The sequence below is a fragment of the Xyrauchen texanus genome, chromosome 1, assembly GCF_025860055.1.
Source record: "Xyrauchen texanus isolate HMW12.3.18 chromosome 1, RBS_HiC_50CHRs, whole genome shotgun sequence".
In the NCBI taxonomy this organism is placed as follows: Eukaryota; Metazoa; Chordata; class Actinopteri; order Cypriniformes; family Catostomidae; genus Xyrauchen; species Xyrauchen texanus.
Genome location: NC_068276.1, coordinates 52,200,454 through 52,223,497, shown reverse-complemented (window position 1 = coordinate 52,223,497; position 23,044 = coordinate 52,200,454). Strand labels below are relative to the sequence as shown.

The 23,044-nt window shown below is 37.0% G+C and overlaps 1 protein-coding gene across 2 annotated transcripts in view; it reads right to left on the bottom strand.

Moving 5' to 3' along the window:
* The window catches only part of LOC127650500 (ADAMTS-like protein 1), a 177,226-nt gene that overhangs the window by 19,615 nt on the left and 134,567 nt on the right, over window positions 1-23,044 (bottom strand). For both annotated transcript variants that reach the window (XM_052135952.1, XM_052135961.1), the window contains 9 exons: window positions 21,575-21,649; window positions 20,603-20,760; window positions 15,867-15,978; window positions 15,468-15,606; window positions 14,032-14,082; window positions 13,313-13,517; window positions 9,584-9,731; window positions 8,776-8,860; window positions 2,545-2,837 (listed from right to left, as the gene is read on the bottom strand). In XM_052135952.1, the coding sequence (XP_051991912.1) occupies window positions 2,545-2,837; window positions 8,776-8,860; window positions 9,584-9,731; window positions 13,313-13,517; window positions 14,032-14,082; window positions 15,468-15,606; window positions 15,867-15,978; window positions 20,603-20,760; window positions 21,575-21,649 (1,266 nt within the window). The remainder of the gene's footprint in view (window positions 1-2,544; window positions 2,838-8,775; window positions 8,861-9,583; window positions 9,732-13,312; window positions 13,518-14,031; window positions 14,083-15,467; window positions 15,607-15,866; window positions 15,979-20,602; window positions 20,761-21,574; window positions 21,650-23,044) is intronic.

The window sequence follows — 23,044 nt, the reverse complement described above, 5'->3', positions numbered from 1 at the left end:
CTTCGGGTCATTGTCATGTTGGAAGACCCAGCCTCGACCCATCTTCAATGCTCTAACTGAGGGAAGGAGGTTGTTCCCCAAAATCTCGCAATACATGGCCCCGGTCATCCTCTCCTTAATACAGTGCAGTCGTCCTGTCCCATGTGCAGAAAAACACCCCCAAAGCATGATGCTACCACCCCCATGCTTCACAGTAGGGATGGTGTTCTTGGGATGGTACTCATCATTCTTCTTCCTCCAAACACGGTCAGTGGAATTATGACCAAAAAGTTCTATTTTGGTCTCATCTGACCACATGACTTTCTCCCATGACTCCTCTGGATCATCCAAATGGTCACTGGCAAACTTAAGACGGGCCTTGACATGTGCTGGTTTAAGCAGGGGAACCTTCCGTGCCATGCATGATTTCAAACCATGACGTCTTAGTGTATTACCAACAGTAACCTTGGAAACGGTGGTCCCAGCTCTTTTCAGGTCATTGACCAGCTCCTCCCGTGTAGTTCTGGGCTGATTTCTCACCTTTCTTAGGATCATTGAGACCCCACGAGGTGAGATCTTGCATGGAGCCCCAGTCCGAGGGAGATTTACAGTCATGTTTAGCTTCTTCCATTTTCTAATGATTGCTCCAACAGTGGACCTTTTTTCACCAAGCTGCTTGGCAATTTCCCCGTAGCCCTTTCCAGCCTTGTGGAGGTGTACAATTTTGTCTCTAGTGTCTTTGGACAGCTCTTTGGTCTTGGCCATGTTAGTAGTTGGATTCTTACTGATTGTATGGGGTGGACAGGTGTCTTATAGCTGACCTCAAACAGGTGCATCTAATTTAGGATAATAAATGGAGTGGAGGTGGACATTTTAAAGGCAGACTAACAGGTCTTTGAGGGTCAGAATTCTAGCTGATAGACAGGTGTTCAAATACTTATTTGCAGCTGTATCATACAAATAAATAGTTAAAAAATCATACATTGTGATTTCTGGATTTTTCTTTTTAGATTATGTCTCTCACAGTGGACATGCACATACGATGACAATTTCAGACCCCTCCATGATTTCCAAGTGGGAGAACTTGCAAAATAGCAGGGTGTTCAAATACTTATTTTCCTCACTGTATATATTTCATATCTCAAGGTATTCAGGGTTTTTCAAGCTTGAAAGACTGCAGATGTAGATACGTGTTCCATAGTTTACTAGCTGTTGCATAGTGCAACACACACACACACACACACACACACACACACACACACACACACACACACACACACACACATACACAGCACACAGATACACAGACACAGAGAGAGAGAGGCACACATGAATATGAACACACAATGGAATACAAATGCTCATACACACATGATCCATCACTGATGATAAAACCACATTAGGCAAGCACACTCAGCTCTTGTCTAAACAAAATCTGATTACATCCAGTAAGCCCCAATTAACATAAAAACAGGCAGTGTTCTGTTAAGGCTATTCAAGAGAGGAAATGCTTGGAGATTTCTCTAGAATCTTCCTGCCCATCGTGACAACATCAGTCAGATGGGTTTCCTGAATACACAATATCCAGTAATGAGGCAGAAATGTGGTGCCCCCTCATAAAAGACTCTGTTAGTGTGATGCTACCCAGGACTCCAGTCTCCAGTCACATATGTGTGTGTGTGTGCATGAATGTTATACAGACAGAAAGGGAGGTCAAGGACAATGATGAGACGCAATCCACAAAAAAGGCACAAACTAGCAGATGAGCTTTTACCTAAATGCTACATTTGTCAATGAGCAAAATGTATGAGAGGAAGTCAGAGGTGCATGTGCACAGCTCATACAGCACATCACTTCAGAGAGCTCATATATCACTAACAAATAAAGTACTTTGGCGTTACCTAAGTACTTTACCACAATTCTTGGACATGCTACCATAGTAATACCAAGTTTTGTGGACATGTGCCATTGCAATAATCTGGTTTTCTTTAAAGTACCTTAGAGTAGAGTTTTTTTAAACTGGGGTCCAGAGGTAAACCACAGTAAACATTAAAGAAAAAAGAGAAACATTTACCAAATTAGGCTTAGGTTATTTGATTTGTTTTATTCCACTTTCTAAAGACTACAAATACATTTAAAGTATATTGTGAATGTTTCTCTTCAAGTTATACATCTAACATGTATAAACTTACTTTAACAGTAGGTAGAAAAAAATACAGGTGAATATATGTGAATATTTAGGTAAACAGCAAGAGCATATGATAAGATAGGTAATATCTTATCAATGCACACTGCTTGGGATGGATACAAAAAATTACCATCAACCATCCAGAACACCCTAGCAACCATGTAACATGCTACAAATAATTTAGAACACCTAAGCAACCATACAGTGATGCCCTGGCAACTACCCTAGTATTCCTATTATTTAAGATGGCAGAGATTTTTAAAAGGGAAACTATCACAGAAATGTAAAAAATGTAATTCAATGGAATTAGTACTTATTTCTAATGACTGGCATTCAACAACTGGTCTCATTGTTCATATTCATAGTGAGCCACTTACCACCACCACAGGTCTCAGAGCACTCAGTGAAGCCCTCATACTCCCAGTCATGGAGTTCCTCTCTCTCTGAAGTGGATGTCACTTCCATCCCACTCTCCACCTCTGCTCGTCCTCCAGGGCATGGAGTACGGTAACAAGGCTGAGTTTCAAGAGGTTTCTGTCCCTCACACTCATCTTCTGGGAGGTCTGCGATGGTCTGTGAAAAGGACAGCAGCATCTGACACTTCACCATTCTCCTCTGAGTACCAGCACCACATGTTCTGCTACACGGACCCCATGCTCCTCTGATGAACCTGAAAGAAAAACCAGATGAAAAAATAAATCACGAATGAGATGTCATTAATATTTCAATTGTTTTGTTTAGACAGTAATAAGATTACACGGAGATCAAATGGAGAATTTGCTGAAGTATCCTGTTTTTTCAGATTTTTCTCCAGTGAAAAATACCTTAGTAATCTCACATGTCTCCTCTAGAGTCAAAAGAGATCTAAAAAAAATTTCTGAAACTGTAGTCAGATCTACCTCATATATCCTATGTACAAGTATAAAACATACACCGTTCAGCCAGAACATTAAAACCACCTGCCAAATATTGTGTAGGTTCCCCATGTGTTGCCAAAACAGTGCAAACCAGCATCTCAGCATTCGGAGATGACTTTCTTCTCACCACAATTGCATAGAGCGGTTATCTGAGTTAGCATAAACTTTGTCAGTTCGAACCAGTCTGGCCGTACTCTGTTGACCTCTCTAATCAACAAGGCATTTCAACAAGGAAATCAGCAGTTACAAAAATATTAAAACCAGCTCATCTGACACCAAGAATCATGCCATGTTCCAAATCACTTAGATCACATTTTTTCCCCATTCTGATGGTTGATGTGAACATTAACTGAAGCCCCTGACATGTATCTGCATGATTTCATGCACTCACTGCTGCCACATGATTGGCTGATTAGATAATCGCATGGATGATTGTTGGTGCCAGACGGGCTGGTTTGAGAGTTTCTGTAACTGCTGATCTCCTGGGATTTTCATGCAAAACAGTCCCTAGAATTTACTCAGAATGGTGCCAAAAACAAAAAAGATCCAGTGAGCAGCAGTTCTGTGAACTCTCTTGATTGAAGAGGTCAAGAGAGTATGGCCAGACTGGTTCGAACTGACAAAGTCTACGGTAACTCTGATAACTGCTATGTACAATTGTGGTGAGAAGAATATCATCTCAGAATGCTATTCTGAGATGCAGGTTTGCGCTGATTTGGTGGCATGAGGGGGACCTACACAATATTATGCAGGTGGTTTTAATGTTGTGGATGATCGTAAATGCTGTATATATTACCATACACATAAGCTACAAAAATGCATTGTTTTAAAATACTGTGCCTAAATGCCTGCCAAGAGAAGAAACCGTTCTTAAACAAAACTCTTCTCAGGAAATGCATTCAGGCAGGACAGGAGTCTTCAGATGCAGGCCAGGTTTCCCAAAAACTTAGCATGTTACCCTCTTAACATCACCTTAACTTACATAATTCGAAACTTGATGGAATCATATTTCCTAAACCAGCCTGTGGATCTTTCTTTATTTAGTAGGACTAAAGCACTTCATTACAGGAGCTGTAGGAGCCAAAGGTGCTTTAATAAGAAGTGTATTATTCAATAATTTAAACTGCCTTGCAAAAACAAGACAAATTCAAATTATTAGGTGATATATGACACATATGAATGGGGAAAAAATTAAAAATGACGCACACACAAGTACTTTCAGCAATTGACTTCAATCATGGTAAACCCTTACTAGTCTTTTGTTGAATACAGACGTGTGCACGCACATAGAGCTTTATGGTCTATTTCAAGAAATGTATGAGAACTCATAATACACATCAGTATTAATAAAAGTGCCTCTTTGAAAAACTAGGCCGATTTTGGCATTTGTTCTGTTCTCACACATTTAATTCATTTGCAGCTAAGTTCATAAATTGCACAAGTATTTGTGAAATCCAGCCATTCCTGGAGCTCACTCAGCAGCTGTGAGGCATTAGGGCCCAACTCTCTTGAATAAATTGCTTTGATGAGTCCTTCCTCCTAGTTGAGATTGAAGCAAGTAAGGGGAAATACTCTAAGATCAGTGGTTTTTAAATTTTTTCATGAGGCAAGATTACCTATAGCCAGAAATAAAAAGGTGTGTGAAGATGATCTGACATATGTTAATTTCATTCATGGGTAAGAGAAGGTCATATGTTTTCCAAATTTTCTCTCCACACATCTTTAAAATAGGGTACATTTACTTTTAAATAAAGTAACAATGATTAGAATCAAACCATTCACAGAGCCTCATCTCTGGCTGTGTGTGCTTATATTTTGGACCTGTTGTATGGTTTTCAAAGCCATTTCAACTAAAATGACAACCTCCCTTCTGGAACAAACAGGACAGTTTAACATATAAGGTGGTTAAGCTGTTTTTTGGGACAGTGTAGCTAGTTATAAAAGCTGGTACAGAGTGGTCTACCAGCTTTGAAGAGATTGTTCACGCAACAATGAAAACGCTCTCTTTATTTACTCACCCTCATGATATCCAAGGTGTGTACGACTTTCTCTCTTCACCAGAACACATTTGAAGAAAACAGAAAATAATCATATCTCAGTAGGTCCTTAAAATGCAATTGAATGGAGATTTCTCATTTGAAGCTCCAAAAATCACAGACAGTCAGCATAAACGTCATCGATACGACTCCAGCGTTTAAATTAATGTCTTCTAAAGTGATACGATCACTTTTGGTGCGAAAAAAGATACATATTTAAGTACTTTTTAACTATAATCTGAGTGTAAGCTTCAAAAGATGGTGGAGTCAAGCAGCATCTCATGTGACGTATATGCATTGCCATGATACCGACGTAATCTCAAGTTGTCCATTTGGTTGAGATATCCAGGATGTAAAAAAACAGATCAATACAGATCTAAACTAAAACCAACCAAGCTACTGTACAGCATTCCTCCTTCTCACTTGTAAACAGCGCTGCTCTTCTGGCTGTGATGCAGGTGCATCAGTTCTGGCACGCTTCAAATGCCAATGCGATTACGTCACAGATGTGTACAGCTCCTGACCGGAAGCATTATTTAGAGTTAAAAAGTACTTATGTATCTTTTTTCACACCAAAAGCAACCATGTCACTTTAGAAGATATTAACTTAATAGCTGGTGTTGTTTGGATGAAATTTATGCAGGCTATCTGTGATTTTTGCTGCTTCAAAAGAGAAATCTCCATTCACTTGCATTTTAAGGACCTACTGAGCTAAGATATATTTCTTTTTTCTTAAAATGTGTTCTGGTGAAGAAAGAAAGTCATACACCTTGGTATTTCATAAGGGTGAGTATATACTGAGAATTTTTGGGTGAACTATCCCTTTAAACAGCTTAACCAAGTGCAATACCAGGTCAACTAACTAGTAGTCTAGCTGATCAACACCTAGACCACCTTTGATCAGCTAACGAAAATAAAAAACAAGCTTGGATTAGCTAGAAACCATAGAAAATGGGCTTCCTGAGCTGGATTTTTCTGAAGGGTTGGGATCTTTCACTGATACCAGTGAAAAACTTTGCTTCATGAACACCATTTTAGTTTTAGAAGATTTGTTGTTCTCTTCTTCTCCTTTCTTTAATTCTGTAAATTATAAGCTCTTTGAGTCTGTTTCAGGTCAGTGAGAAATTAGCTCACCAAGCCCACATCCACATCCACACTAATCCGTTTTCGTTTCATAACGTCATCATTTTCCAACGTATGCGGTAATCGAGATCCTTTTCGAAACTCTCAGTTTTCATTGGAGAAAAACGCCATTACAGTGTGGATGAGAGTTGGAGACCTAGGGAAATCAATGTGTTTTAAACAAAAACATATTAGTGTGGACGTGGCCTAATTCACATACTATATCGAAATGGAAAGCCAACTGCTCTTTTACCATCATCTGGCATATGGCACAGATTCCCACCCATCTGCAAGAAACATGTGATCCCAAGGGATTACATTAGGGGGACATGAGATGAGAGCTAAATCAGCTTTCTAACAGTCCCTAATTGAAACCTTCAAACTATTTTGCTGCTTTAGCCAATGGCTTCCAGGCTCAGTCATTGTTTATACCTTTAAGGTTGCATTGCACTTTCTTTGACTGAACTCTGAAACCACAGCATAAGCACAGTTCCGGTTTGTACATTCTCACTCAGTTAGAAACCAATAACTGGCTCTATTGGTCCTAAACAAGCCCTGGATTCATTTAATGGATTCACAGCAAATTAAATCCAAATCTATGGTTAACGTCTCAACAACAAACCAATTCTAATCAATTCCCCTATTTGCAGAAGAGGCTTGAAGATAAAATTTGACTGCATTCCCATGATATGTTTTATGCATTGTCTGTCCCTGAACCAAACATGTATGGGCCATTATTCTTGTGTTAATATACGAAAGAAGTTGATTTTGTTTGGAATTATCTCAGCTGTGGTGTCTTGGCAATACTCAAACCTGTTTGGTCATTACTGTCGAAGCAGAGGGTCAAACCTCTAAACTTAAGCAATATATTTCTCCCTTGATTCTTCCAGTAATTGTTAAAATGGTTGCGACCATGTCGGCAGAAATGGCTGGCTTAAATCTTGGCAACGAAGGTGCAATAAGTCTAACGCAGGAATTTCCTTTCTCATTTCTCTTGCATCCGTAACTCATATGGCAGGCAGATATTGTTGTTGGCCTCAGGGAAACAGCACATTATGCAGCATTATTTAAGTGCATTTTAGGGAAGACAAGCCTTTTACAAAAGAACCAAATCATTTGCTTTATTATCAGACAGGTTAAAATTACTGTCTCTTTCAGGAAAACAATAAAAGCACATAGATGGCTATTTACATTATTCTTACCTTAAACTGTCATGGAACACCATTGTGGCTGAGATTCCACAGGCTTTGCCAGATTCAACTACTTCTGTGGTTTTCACATTTTACAACACACCGCAATAGCGCAAAGTTTCATCAATCCACGCGGTCAACCTCTGTGCCGTTTCAGTCCTGTGGCAGAATATAACTCGTGGACAAGCTGAAAAGTTCGGTCCATGCTTTAACCCCTCTCTCCCAACAATTTAATGTTGGACCAAAAAAAACAAAAACAAACAAATGGATATTTAACCCCTTAAATCTCCAAGTACATGCGGTACATTTGCAGAATCCATCACACTGTCTCATTCTTCTGTATAAATCATCATCTGTGATGGTTTCAACAGAGCGTCTACTCACAGTGGAGCAGTGGGCTATCCTCTCTCTGCCCGCACTTTCCTTTCGTTTTACACTGTTTGTACCAGTCTCAACTTTCAAGATCCAGTCAGCTATGGCAGATTCTCAGATCAGACTTTCCATTCAGACGACTGAGCGCATTCATGACATTCTTCCCTTACTAAATTGGTGTTACGCAGGAAATAGTTGAGACCTGTCTCACTGATGTTAGATTCGTTAGGTGCGCAGGGTGAAAAGCTGGAAGCCTCATCCTTGAGCTGCACACTTTTTCTGATTATGTAAATCAAGGATATTAAAACACCAAACAAATACTTCATGACACTTTATAGTCAATCTTAGACCAGCATGACTTTCCAAACTGGTCAAGGCTGGTTTATGCTGGTTTTGTGCTGGATAAGCTGGTGGACCAGCATAGACAAACTGTTCACCAGCCAAAAATTATCAACCAGCTTGTTGAGGATAGTTGATTAAGGATGTCTTGTTGGTTAAGCTAGTAACGATAGAGTGAGTAACTTTTTCTGTATTCAAATGTTTTCTCTAATCCCAGCTTAATATGCAGATACAACTGTAAGTAAACCCATTTGTAGGTTAATTTTCTCAAAAACTGTAAATACTGTGTCTCTGTGGCGCTATAAAAATTAATCTGTTAGTTTTGAGCGACCCGTCCATAACTACACAAAAACACTGACTCAACCAATGACATGAGTAGGGGCGGGACTATCTGTTTGTTCGATCAATAACAGATGGGGGCATATTCAGAAAGCTGTTTTGAAAACAAACATTTATTTTCACAATTCCTTTCGGTGGTGAAGCACTTACACGCTTCAGCTTTAAGAAGCCTGGATGGTGCCCAAGCACACCAGAATTCCATACAACATATGATGGTGACCAGCAATGTTGGCCTCTTTAACAGGGCTGGTTTACAACGGGAAAGCATATCAATTATTTATAAGTTCACTTACATTGGTTCTTCAGACACAGCGGTGTCTTCTTCCAACTCTATGGCCTGCTTGAACCAAGGGGGCTTTGCTTCAACAGGAAGTTTCTCTAAAACAGATTGTCATGTTTAAGAACGTCAGTTAACATTTAGCAAGCTGAACTGGTGTATGCATCTTTGAATTGACAGTGAATTGATTTGACACATGATTCATTATTGTTCAATACGATTCTATAAGTGATTTTTGTAATCTATTTGATTCAGTAACTTTTTTAAATGCATTTATAGGAGTCTTAAAATATGCTATATGGCCTTCTCCATAACAAACAGGGCTGGCTAGGCCACTTAATTCAAAGGTTGAAGGAGTAGTTAACCCAAAAATGGTAATTCTCATACTCGTATGATTTACTTTCAACATAAACAAAGATTTTTTTAAGAATGTCTTTTTGTCCATGCAATGTAAGTCAATGGGGTTCAAAGCTTTCAACATAAAAAAGGACATAAAGGCAGCATAAAAGTATCCCATATTATTGGACTGTTTTAATCCATGTATTCTGAAGCAATATAATCACTTTAACAACAAAGCAAAAAATTCAAAAACTATACACTGCTCAACAAGCACATATAGGTGTGTTGTTTGGGTGTCCACATATGTTTGGCCCAATAGTGTACTAACCTTAATGCACAAATGTTTAATTAAAAATTATATTTCAAGATTGATGCAGTTGAATTACCAATGATGCGACTATTGAATAATTCAATCAATTACAGCTAGAATATTCAATGCTATCAAAACTAGTAATTCATCTATATGAGAAGGTAAGGTATCTTACCAATGGGCTTGTAGCAGGGCACTGTAACCAGGCATTCTTCCTTGATGTGTGGTTTAGTAGTGGGATTGCAGCCTCCAGCATGCAGACCTCTGTGGTCTATACACAAGACCACTCTGTAGCGCAGACCCTGTCCACATGTTACCGTGCACTATACAGGAAGGTAATAACACAGTTAATACATTAATACATGCAGTCACTGACAAAACTATGAAATATGGTATGAATTTAGAAGGATTCTAGCACTAATAACGCATGTGTAATATTGGCAAATCAACAGGAATGTTAATTCATATCTAAATTACATGTGATCCATCTCTGTAATATGGCGCATGGATTACTGCTATCAAAGGGATAGTTCAGCCAAAAATGAAAATTCTCTCATCATTTACTCAACCTCATGTCATCCCAGATGTGTATGACGGTCTTTCTACTGCAGAACACAAATACATTATTTTAAAAGCATATGTAATCTCTGTTGGTCCTCACAATGCAAGTGAATGGTCACCAGAACTTTGAAGGCCCAAAAGGCAGTATAAACTGAATCCATAAGACTCCAGTGGTTAAATCCATTACCTTTGAAGTGATATGATAGGTGTTGGTGAGAAACAGTTTAATATTAAGTCCTTTTTAAACTGTAAATCAACACTTTCACTTCCATATTCAGTTACCTACAGGTTGGGCCTGGTCAAAGGTGCAGATTGATGGTGAAAAAGTACTATCATATTGCTTCAGAAGATATGGATTTAACCACTGGAGTCATATGGATTACTTTATGCTTCCTTTTTTTGTCATTTTTGGACTTTCTGTTTTCTGGTCAGCATTAACTTGCATTGTGAGGACCAACAGAGCTGAAATATTATTCAAAAAAATCTTAATTTGTGTTCTGCAAAAGAAACAGTCATACACATCTGGAATAGCATGCAGGTGAGAAAATAATGAGAGAATTTTAATTTTTAGGTGAACTATCCCTTTAAATCTAGAGCCAACCTTTCGAGAACATATTTTGATGTATTATGTTACAGTGATGTAATCTGATGGTAATACCATGGTATTTTTTGTTAACAAGCTCTATACCTGAAATTATATATGATATCATACATTGTTTTGAGATTTCCTATCACAAAGCAACCACATTCAGGCCGGAATGCAAACGTAAGGAGGATTATCCAAGTCTTTATGAAAGTTTTAGCTGCAACTCCCATATCAAAAGAGAAAAACGAATGCTAAAAAATCCTTGGCTACCACAAAAGAGGGTTTTTGTGTTCTTTGCCAAGACAAGCATTTAACAAAAGTTCACTTCAGAACTTGAGGTTCCAAATATTCATATGTTTTAATCACAACTATAGGTCCCCCAGCTCTTTCCTATTCGATTAGAAGGAAACTCGCTTTCCTATTTAAAAACAAAAGTTGATTTATTCACCAATTTTGAATGAATCATCAACTAGAAATGATATACTAAAACAGTCTATACTGTATATAATTGTTATTTTCTTTTTTAAATTGATAAGTCACATTTCTCTATTTTGCATGAATTTACCCAAACAGAAATCTAATATATGTCAATATTAGTAAAACAAATACTAAAACATGTATGTTAATTTATGATCACATACTTACACAGATATGCAATATATTTTGAAATGGCACAGAATTGCCATTTTCATATATGTAACTAGAATTTGAAATATGTAAATATATGACTAAATATATTAATTTTAATGCCATATATGTGATCATAAATTGTCATATCAGACGTCTGTATTGGTATATGTGAAACTTACAAAAAGACTGTCATTGATGTTTTAAAACGTTGAAATCCACGCTTATAAACATGGTAGGTCTACTGTACTACTGTAAGTAACACAGGAGCATGAAGTTCAGAAATAATAATGTTTTTCAGCCGTGGCCCGAAGCACACTAATCTAGAAAGGGCACATACGGTGATGTGCTCTGTTAAAGAAGTCAAGTTTATGCCAGACCGGCTTAATATTGATTGCTAGATTTTTCACCTCTGTTCACCAATTAACACATTGTTAGAAACAGAATGCTGTGTGAGATCAGAGTTATAATACAGATTAATGAGCTACTCACTGCTGCATTATTATGGGGTTAAAGGGTAACATGGTGGAAAAAAAAAAATGTGTAAAGATCTGCATTGCTGGGGTTGGAAGTCTGGGATTTTTCTTCATTGCTAGGAGGTCCAAGACAGTTATGGGAGTTTAACAGGAAACTGTGAAATGCCCAAGGGTAAGCAATTAAGTCCAAGGTACAGATTGGCTCACAATTAGGATGACTACTCTGTTTTCATTGAAGACATGAAGCTGAGGCCGGAGTTAAGCCAGCAATGTGAAACGTGTCCACAAAGATGCATACTATTTATATTAAGACACCCAGACAGGGGGCCTGGGTAGCTCAGCGAGTACTGACACTGACTACCACCACTGGAGTCACAAGCTCGAATCCAGGGAGTACTGAGAGACTCCAGCCAGATCTCCTAAGCAACCAGATTGGCCCGGTTGCTAGGGAGGGTAGAGTCACATGGGGTTACCTCCTCGTGGTCACTATATTGAGGTTCTTGCTCTCGGTGGGGCACATGGTGAGTTGTGCGTGGATGCCTTGGAGAATAGCGTGGGCCTTCACACATGCTACGTCTCCACAGTAACGTGCTCAATAGGCCATGTGATAAGATGTGCAGATTGACATCTCAGACGCGGAGGCAACTGAGATTCAACCTCTCGCACACGGAGTGAGGCGAGTCACTATGCCACCACAAGGACTTGGAGCGCGCATTGGGAATTGGGCATTCCATATTGGGGAGAAAAAGGGAGAGAAAAAAGACACCCAGACAGAGTGGGACTCAACAGACATGACTGGAGCCCTTCATCAGGTACAATATACATTTATGACTTGTACATTTGACATGTTGCAAATGGTTCAGTTGTAATTGTGCTAATTGCTTTAAATGTGAGTTCAACCAAAGTTCAAGCAGGAGACCGACCATGCAGGATTTCATTCAATTTCTCTTAAAGAGGACGTCCAAAAATAACACAATGGGGATTACCACGGAAGACTCATGTCCAATGCTTTAAGCCATACCAATAAAGAGACAAATTAATCACAATTTTCTTGGATTTAAAAGTAAAATGATCAGTACTCTTAAACATTTAAATGGCTATCAAACAGAATTCATATTTAAAGGGAAAAAATCCATTATTCCTGAAACAGAGCCGATTATTTTTCAACATAAGGACAGAGTAACCACAGAAATAATGTAAAATATAAATAGGAGCTCACTCCCTTGTACTTTTTGGAGCCACTGTATATAATTTATATACGAAAAGCATAGTATGAATTTCTATAAAAATAATGCATTAAATATCTAAATACCAAACCGAGTGGCATTTATTTTAAAGAAGAATAAAAGCACAACTAAACTTCTCAAGCTAAATATTTCCCCAAAAGAGCTTTGTTAGGATCAAAATAATAAAAACTGATATATTGTCTAAAAAATTATATTGTTAAACTTGGAATGATATTTTGTCTTATACAATGAAATTCAGACATTTTCACGTGTGCCTTAAGTATCCAAATACTTTCTGGGGCCTCTGTACTTGAGGGTGCTTCATGCTGTATTATAGTATAATGGGCTGCCTGATACAGCTCCTATTAATATAAAAACAAAAACAAACAAACAATAAACTTGATAAACAATAAACAATATTCAAATACCGGAGACCACTCTTGTGCCAGCCATGTTGGACAGTCATAGGTGTTGCATGGCTGTAGAATTGGTGTCTTTGGTGCATAAAGACACTTCCATTCTTCTGTAGGGTTGATGTTGCCTTGCATGTCTTCCTCCACACAGGAAACTGAGCGGCTCTGAACCCCCCCACCACACGAAGTGGAACAGGCCGTCCAGGGGCTGCTCTCCCACCTAAAATACACAAGTGTACTGTAAAAAAAACAAGCCACATAGGCTTTGAATTGAATTATGTGCCCCACAATCTGTATTGTGCAGGAATACATTCTAATAATTATTCTCACAGGTAATATTTTCAATAAAAACTGTTTAGACAGCAAACAATGAAGCGAGTTTTAAAGCTATGCAGATGCATTTTTACCACATTACATCACAAAAAACACAATACACCCATCACCACTTTATTCTTCTGTAAATGATGCTCTTAAAGGAGATCAATGTAGCTCCAGTATTTCACTCTGAGGACTGAAAAGATTTGCTTTCTCCCAGTCTGGCTGAAGTCCCGCACTTTGCTTCATTGCAATAGAATCTGAGACCTTTGGCTCTCCGTGCTTTGAGGAAGAGAGCCTGAAATGTTACTCCGTAAACTCAGTCTCAGGTGGACTGGAAAGCTGGAATGGACTCTGAGATCAGATGCAGGCCAAAGAAAAACTACAGCATATTATCGGAGGAAAGGTGAAATACATACCGTGGTAAAGGGTGGTAAAGGTCATATGGCATAATCTGCTTGTAACCATCACTGAAAAAAGAAAAATATGAAGATATTAGAATAATGTAATACTAGATGAAATAAAATATGCAGGCTTATTTAAAATGATTATCTTATCTTATTTTATATTACAGAAGTAAACATTTGGATAGCTTGACATTACAAAGGATTGGACACAATGATTTAAATCATGCTTTTGATCTAAAGGCTTATGCATTAATGCTAGAAATTAGTTTTGTTGACAACTATTTTAGAAATGGATGAAGAACAGATAGTGAAGGAAAAGCAGATATTACATTTATATTCACATCAGCGATTGAAGTAATTATCTGGTTAAGATGCTCCTCCATAAAGGTTTAAATGCTCCATATAGTATTTATCTATTCAGAATATTCCTGCTTATGTAAAACAAAGGAGCTGAAACTTGGTCTTTCTTTTTAAACTTTAAAATGTGCTAAATTTGAGAATGTTACATGTACTTGAGCTCTGAAAAGGCACTGTATAAATGGAACATTTTATTATTAGTAGTAGTAGTATTATTAATATTATTATAATTTACCTAAATAATGGTGCCCTATTGCAAAAAATTCCTGACAGACTTATGGGACATTCACCTGTTTGTAGGATATACTGATTTATTTTAATGCTTGAATTTGTATTTATTATTCACTGCAAAATGAGTGCTTGATATTTCACATTTAGCTTGACACATCCTGCCTTCAGAATATTGTTATTATATATGAACAGACTGTTTAGGCAGATATTCATATCTGAAATACCAGGAGAAACCAAAGTTAACAAGATATTCCACAGTTAATGTGTAATAAAACAAATTAAATTAACATTTAACTAAATAATAATAATTTTAAATATTATTATTATTATTATTAAATTAACATTTAATTAAATAATAATAATTTTTATTATTATTATTATTATTATTAGACTATTATTGTGAAAAGGCATTTTTTATTAAAAGAAACTATAAACGTAAGAGTAACATTTAAAAATGGGTCTTTCATTTAGTTTTAACGCACTTCCGGTTTAAGCCCCGCCCACACCCGGCTCTCTCCAAATACAGAGATCATTTCCAAATATAGAGGTCATATGAACAAATACAAATACAGATACAGATAATGGCTTCACTGCACACCCCTAAAGAGTCAAGTAGAAGTAGCCCCTTAAATTACCAACAGCATGAAATGCTTTTTTACACTACTGTATAATTCACATACTAACATTTGTGTTGATTCATAGTTTTGATGACTGCACTATTATTCTAAAATGTTGAAACTAGCAATATTAAAGAATGACTGGGTGTGCACAAACTTTTGATTGCTAGTGTTTTTTAATAATAAAAAAAGTTAAACATTGCATTTTCATGTCTATTATATGTTGTGTTGGCACCCACTCACATTGCAGGACATGGGTCCATATTACACTCCTGTAGTTTGGGTTTGGGTTTAACATTCTCAGGGTAATAGTGGCAGTACTGGTCTACCACCACGCGGTTACTCCGAAGGTCAAAACATTCTGCTGATGTCAGTTGATACCCTGTGTCAAAAGAAACATAGAGAATTATCTATGTTATGTTGCAACACTTGTACAATGATATGAGGCAATTAGAAGGTAAGATAGCCTTGGTATCCTGATACTTGAAACCTAATCCTAAACCTACCTAACTCTGATCTTAAACCTTTACAATCCCCAAAATTTCCACAAGTCATTTCAGTAGTCATACAATGTATGCTGAGAATACTGATGAAACTGCATGAGTGAGTTATTGTAGGTTATTGATTGGTTAAGTCTCTTACCCCCTCCACAGGTGACCGAACAAGGAAAGAAGTCAGTTTCTCTCCAGCGATGGACTATGGGCTGGTAGAAAATAAACTGTATCACGCTGTCTACTCCATTTGTGTATTTTACCTAAAGATACAAAAACAAGGCAGCTTTTTTTTATGAAATATAAAAAGATGTGTATTTTATGTTGTGTTTTTCATGTCAAGATGCCCAGATGAAATCTGCACACTTTGTTCAAATTTTTTGCACTGATTGTGAAAAGAAACCTATAGAAAGGATTTAAATGGGTGAAAATGTGTTAAACGAAGCTTAGAATGCTAGAATGCTTTTCATAGATTAAATTATTATCAAATGAGCCAAAATATTTAATTACAATGAGAGAGAAAAAGACATTTATGAATAGCAGGCCTTCAAATTCAGAGGAAACCTGCCCATAAAGGCCCTTTAATCATTCAACTGGAAGATATTCATTGAAACAATTTGAACACTTCCATGACCTTCACTGCATCACTTTGGACTATTTGTGTGAGAAAGTGCACTACACAGTGTTTTTGACATATGGTAAGGGAGTGGTTATGGATATGATTATACATGTGTCTTAATAAGTTTTTCCAATGACAGGACCACCCCCAATTTTTAGTTTGATATGAATGTAATCAAGGCAGATGTAGATTTTTTGAATCTGAAATGCACAGAAATGAAGTAATGTCTCACATGAAAATGTTTATATAAAAGCTATATACATGTCTCTCAGAGCTCTTAGAAATCACAATCAAAAGCCTTTCAAATCAAGGTTGAGCTGATTTAACATTTGCGCTCACAAATCCAAACAATCTTAAGATCTTTTGCTATTCATAAGGGTCAGCTATTCCAGCAATCTGTGAGGAGGATTATAGACGTGCCTCTGCTTTGACAGACTAAAGCCTCATAAAGACAGTGATGTGGCATCCCACCAACAAGCCAACAGCAGCTCTAGAATTTAATGCACTCCACGAAAAACAATTCTTATTTCTCAAAAGACTAATGACACAGTGGTTGCAATGACCTCTTACATGCTAATGAAATGCAGATTTATAACACCCAAGGACACTGAATGCTTAAAAACTCATTGTCCTCAAAACACTGACAGTGAACGGAATTTGACCCCTTCACATTCACATGCTATGGCTTCGCCTCAAAGACTCTAAAAGGTATAGTTCACCCCAAAATTAAAATGCTGTCTTCATTTACTCTACCGTATTGTTTCCTAAACCTGCATGACTTTCTTTCTTCCATGGCACACAAAAGGAGAACTTATGTCAAAGCAATGTCAATAGGTCACCATTCACTTTCATTGCATATTTTTTCTATACATCGAAAGTAAATGGTGACTGAGGCTGTCATTCTGCCTAACATCCCCTGTGTTCCACAGAAGAAAGTCATACTGGTTTGGAACAACATGAGGGTGAGTAAATGATGACAGAATTATACATTTGAGTGAACTATCCCTTTAAGGCTTCAGTATAACTCAGTATGAACCGCTGCTGCTATGCCCCAAGTGTAAAAACAAAACAAAAAAACATCCAAATTTAAATCCCCTTCTTTCAAGAGAGTACAGAAAGTGGATTTGTTGAAGGAGGAGGGGTGCTTACACAAATAAACCTGTGAAACTGGTCGCATTCCTTGGCAGTGACAAAAGTGTTTCATAGCACGGTAAGATATCGCTCCCCGTGCATCCCCACTGAGCCAAGCCTGGAGCGGGGTGAAACACCAACCACCTCCAGGCTTTCATCTGTTAATAAAGCAATCTATTGAAAACATAAGTTTGCAGAATATGCACTCAAAAACACACGTTTCCTCTCGGACTCCCTGTTAGTCCCAGATGGGTTGTGCGACAAACCGTTCGAGGGTTTTTTGGATCCTAATCATTCATCAGGCTGAATGAATGAAATTCAATCCATCTGAGGGATTTTGAAAGTACTTCCAATATGAGGTTAATTTGTGCTGTGCCAAAAATTATACAGCGTGCTGCAACACAGATGTGTTATGTGTCTCGAGCTACAAAAGAAAGTATATTGAAAACAACTGATTATTTGATCACACTTTTACGCAGGAAATTAGTTGAAACAGTAAATTGTTTTATATTTTAACATAAAACAAGATATTCTCACTTCACTTTTAAATAGAAGTTAATATGGAAGTGCAACGTTAATGACACTAAGGGGTAAATAAATTAAATATACATTGGTGCCACTTTTGCGCACAGTTTTTCAGCGCAAAAACTAGCACCTTATTCATTATTCGACCTCAATCCAGTTTAACCAGTGGCTAAATGCTCTGAAATAGCACTGCGCTATATTCACAAAACTCAGTGCTATTTTTCTGATGCAATTAACTTCCCACTTTTACTTTGCACTATTAATGCACCTTCAGGATTCTTAAGAGATGATTCATGTTTCTGGTTAATAATGGTAAAGCAATGTTGAACAGTCACAGCAAAGTATGCCAAATTGTTATAGTCTGTTGCATCCTCCCCAACCTAGAACTCAGAAATGACCTAAAAGATTTGAAAAAAAATTGCATTCAGCACAGATTTTGTGGGCACTGTTGCCCGATTTGCTTAATTACTTTAGTAAATCGGGTTTTAAAACAATGCAGGAAGCACATGCAAATAAATTGATAATTTAAGTGATCAGATTTTGTAATTAGGCATCCAAATATAAGAAAAAATTGAAAGAAGCTCTACTTTAAGGCTTTAACTGTCTTGACTGTTTTTAATGAGTTTTCCACGAGCCTCTTCAAGATCTACGAACTGGCTGTCTTCCTGGTGTCAGATTAGAAAATTAGGCACTTATTACTTCTCAGATTTCTGTCTCCTACATTCCTATTTACTGTGTTATTTGGACATGTTTCCGAGTTGTGGGTGGACTTGTTTTCCCTGCCATTTTCCATATGTGGACCGTGTCAGTTTGAATGGCTGTCCACTTTTCTTGTTTCCATAAATCTCTGATAGCCAGCACTTTAATATAGGGGGTTCCTCATACAATGGATTAAAACCACAGTCGGTCAGTGGATATTAGCCAGGAATCCAATAATCTATTAGAAGCTGGGGTGAAAAGTTGTATATAGAGATAGATGAAGCTGCCAGGGGACTCCAAAGTGTTGAGTGAGTGCACAATTATTCATAGTGTTTTCCATGCATCTCCAGCTCTCCTATTACCCTCATGAGCCTTATACTGGCATGAAGGAGGAGTATGTGCCAGAGAGAGAAAGAAGGAGACAGATAGGAAAGGATGTGCGCTCAGCTCAAAAGCCATCTACTGTATAACTGTTTGGCAATAAATATGAAATTTAAATGCTCTTGAAAGTATGTGTCCAGCTGTCTATTCCTGGACAGTACCACATGCTTGTACTCCTCCAAAGGGCTGTACCTTTTTGGAACAGAGGAGCCAACATTGACTGTATTTTCACCTTCTATTCGGGATATGAAGAATTATTTAGTTAAAATCTCAATTAAATTAATAGTTCCCCCAATATGAAAATTCTTTCAACATTGAAATGTCCAAACATGTATGATTTTTCTGCAGTGAAACACAAAATGTGATTTTTTAATATAAGAATATACTTGATTCTTTTTTCATCCATTGAAAGTAAATGGGGATTGGGGCTGTCTGTTAACCTCCAAAACAAAACATTAAAGTATCATAAGTAACATGAAATTAGTCAATAAGCCTTGTGCACTGTATTCCAATACTTTTGAATCCATAAGACTTTTGTAGTCCATTTTGTAGTCAGAGCTTTAGTAGAGGGGAAGATTTTCAGTGAATAATTACTTACATTTGGGTCTGCTCCTCAAAAAGCTATCAAATGGCTTCAAAAAACTTGCAATATTATGCACAAATCATATGATGCTTTTATGTTTTAAAAAAAATATTCTTTATATTGATTGTCCTTTTTTTAAATCCCCAATCACCTTCATTTTACATGAAAAAAATGGTTTTAAGATTTATGCATTTCAATTTTAGAACAAAATTCCATCAAATTTAATTGAGTGATCTTTTGTAAAATAAATAAAAAAAAGTTAAATATTTAAAGTTTTATTAATAAAATTTAGTTTACCACTACACAGTTCAATTTGATGGAATTTTTTAATGAAATTGAAATGCTTAAATCTTAAAAATATATTTTTGAGTGTAAGGAAAAGAACAGCTAAGCTATTTTTCACAAATGTACCTATAGTGTTCCACAGAAGAAATAAATTCATACAGAGTAAATTATGACAGAATTGTAATATTTGGGTATACTCCAAATTTTAGAAACTATATGTAAGATACACAGGGGACCAGCATTGTATTTTTCCGACAAGTTCATAAGTTTGCAACAGTGAACCTAACCAAGTTCCAATGAAAGGTAAAATTTAAGGCTTTCCCACAGAATGGAAGATGCGTCACAACGCTCTGGCATGCAATTGTTTTAGCCTCCTTCAAATCTCCACTAAAAAGTAACAGAAACAATCATCATTCCAAGTTAAAGAACACAGAGTCTACTTGAACAATGTTGGAAATAAACAATCAACAGAAGATTCCTGGAATGTGCACGATCAGAGAAAGTTTAAATTCAAACAAAAGTGAACCTGATCCAGACTGACTGGCAAATGGTATTCAGCTAAATTACTTCCGTATGCTTCCAACAATTGCTTCTCTGAAATACAAAAAAAAAAGACAAAAATATTTCCACTATTCAGAGTATGAATTATTAGGTCGCATCTCACTTTGACAGTGAAGTCAGCGCCGAGTGGTCCAGTTATTCTCAGGACCTCCTTATCCGAGAGCTGTTGAAAGTCCACAGTGGTGTTCTCCAAAACATACTGCCTGGTTTCATCCAGAGAGAGTTCATCCTTCAGGCCTTGAAGAGTCTTACTTTCCAGAACTACAAGTGATGAGATCAATATATCTGGTTACACCATGGCAGTGTTTAATTTTTTATTCGGATTTGATGATAGACGTTCCATGATTGATTTATCTGTAACTGCTCGACTATGAGGTTATTCCAGGTTTGTTGACCAGATTAGAAAAATACACATGCCTAGTAAAATGGATGAAAATTACAAACCATTTAAATGTTTCTGAAATTACTTTGAATATTTATGGAAAGCTCTGAATCATACACAGAATATTCAATCACCACTTCGAGGGAATAATGGTTGGATGGTGACAAAACTGAACAAACTGAAAATTAATGTAATTATTCTTAAGAGTCTTCCACTGGAAAGGTTTTTTGGAGAAGTGGCCTGGATGCTCTCAAGACACTGATGACAAATTTCAACCATGTCTAATTGTATCTTGTGCATGCCAAACTAACAGCCTAAAATAAGTAATGTTATATGATTTTACATATAATAATAATAATTTCACAGTATGCAGCTAATTTTGCATATAATAATAATAATTTCACAGCATGCAGCTAATTTTGCATATAATAATAATAATAATAATTTCACAGCATGCAGCTAATTTTCAACCACAGCAACCTCTGAATCACTGATAAGGCAAAATGCCATTTAAATCAAAATAATTACACAATACTATCAAGTGATAATGACAGGTTGCATTGGATTCCTTACAGTACATATGTTTTTCTGTTGCAATTGCATTTTGATACAGCTATTATAGAAACTAGCAACAAAACCCACTGACTATCTTCTGAGGTCTAAATGGAAGCCCCTGGACCTACCAAGACTTACACAAGTGATCCGGGCCTTTTAGAACCAAGCGAACATGTCGACTTCCATACGGAACAATGATCACAGTGTCTTCAGCTGTGGAAAAAGAGAGAATCGAGATATTGTGAGAGAGGAATGAAACTTATATTGAAGTCAGATGTAATCATTTAATCAATATATGCCCTAGGGCTCAGCAGAGACAAACTGAGAACAATAGGAAACAAAACCAGAATAAGGTGCAATGAGTTGATTACAGCCTCTATGGGATGTTTTTTGCAGTTTGTCATTTAATTTGTTCAGTTTGGCCTTGAGAACACATGAAATACACCCCCTTCCTTCTCAGAGTCCCCAAAAAAGCTAATGACAGACAGTTTTAGTTAGGGCTTTGGTGCAGTCCTAACTCAGCGGCCCATTCACATTGCTTCCTAAACAATTAAGTATTATAAATTAAAGTGTCAAAAGTAATGCACTCCATTTAGATTCAAGAGATGAATGGAAACACATCCTTCGCCACTGCCCATAAGTAACATAATGTCAGGGTAAAGTTATAAATAACAGAAGGGTTTCACTATAGGCTAGGGAAGGGACTGAAACTCATTTCCTTTCGATGTGGACAGTAAGCTTTGAGTCTGTATTAAGCATAAAACAGGTGTGTAAGGGCTAAAATCAATCACATATGCTTGTTAAACCAACTGTGACTCTGCATGAGAAAAGCCAAATATTTTTTTACCTAAAGAGCATGAATACATTTTTAGGTAGCTTGACAAGGTCATTAAAACCTTGTCATGTAAAAAGGCACAGCTACTCATAAAGAGTATGTACCTTATTACTGAAAATTCAAAGAAATCATTTGACTAATCACAGTTTTATGAAGTAGCACAACAACTGCGACAGAAACTGTAAAATTTACACTGGTATAAATCATGTGCAATGAAAGATACAGGGATAGTTCACCCAAAAATGAAAATTCTCTCATCATTTATGACCCTCATGCCATCCAAGATGTGTATCAGTTTCTTTCTTCTGCAGAACACAAACAAAGATTTTTAGAAGAATATTTCAGCTATGCAAGTGAATGTTGGCCTGAACTTTGAAGCTCCAAAAAGGACATAAAGGCAGCATAAACGTAATCCATACTACTCCAGTGGTTAAATCCATGTCGTATGAAGCTATATCAAAGGTGTGAGTGAGATACAGATCAATATTTTAATCATTTTTTTACTGTAAATCCTCCACATTTGACCAGCCCCAACCAGTAGGTGGCTGAATACGAAAGTGACTTCCTCACTATAATGTTGAAGTGAAAGTATAGATTCACAGTAAAAAATGACTTAAATATTTCTCTGTATCTCACACCCACACCTATCATATCACTTCAGAAGATATGGATTTAACCACGGGAGTCGTATGTATTACTTTTTGCTGCCTTTATGTTCTTTTAGGACTTTCTGAGTACTAGTCACCATTCACTTGCATTGTATGGACCACCAG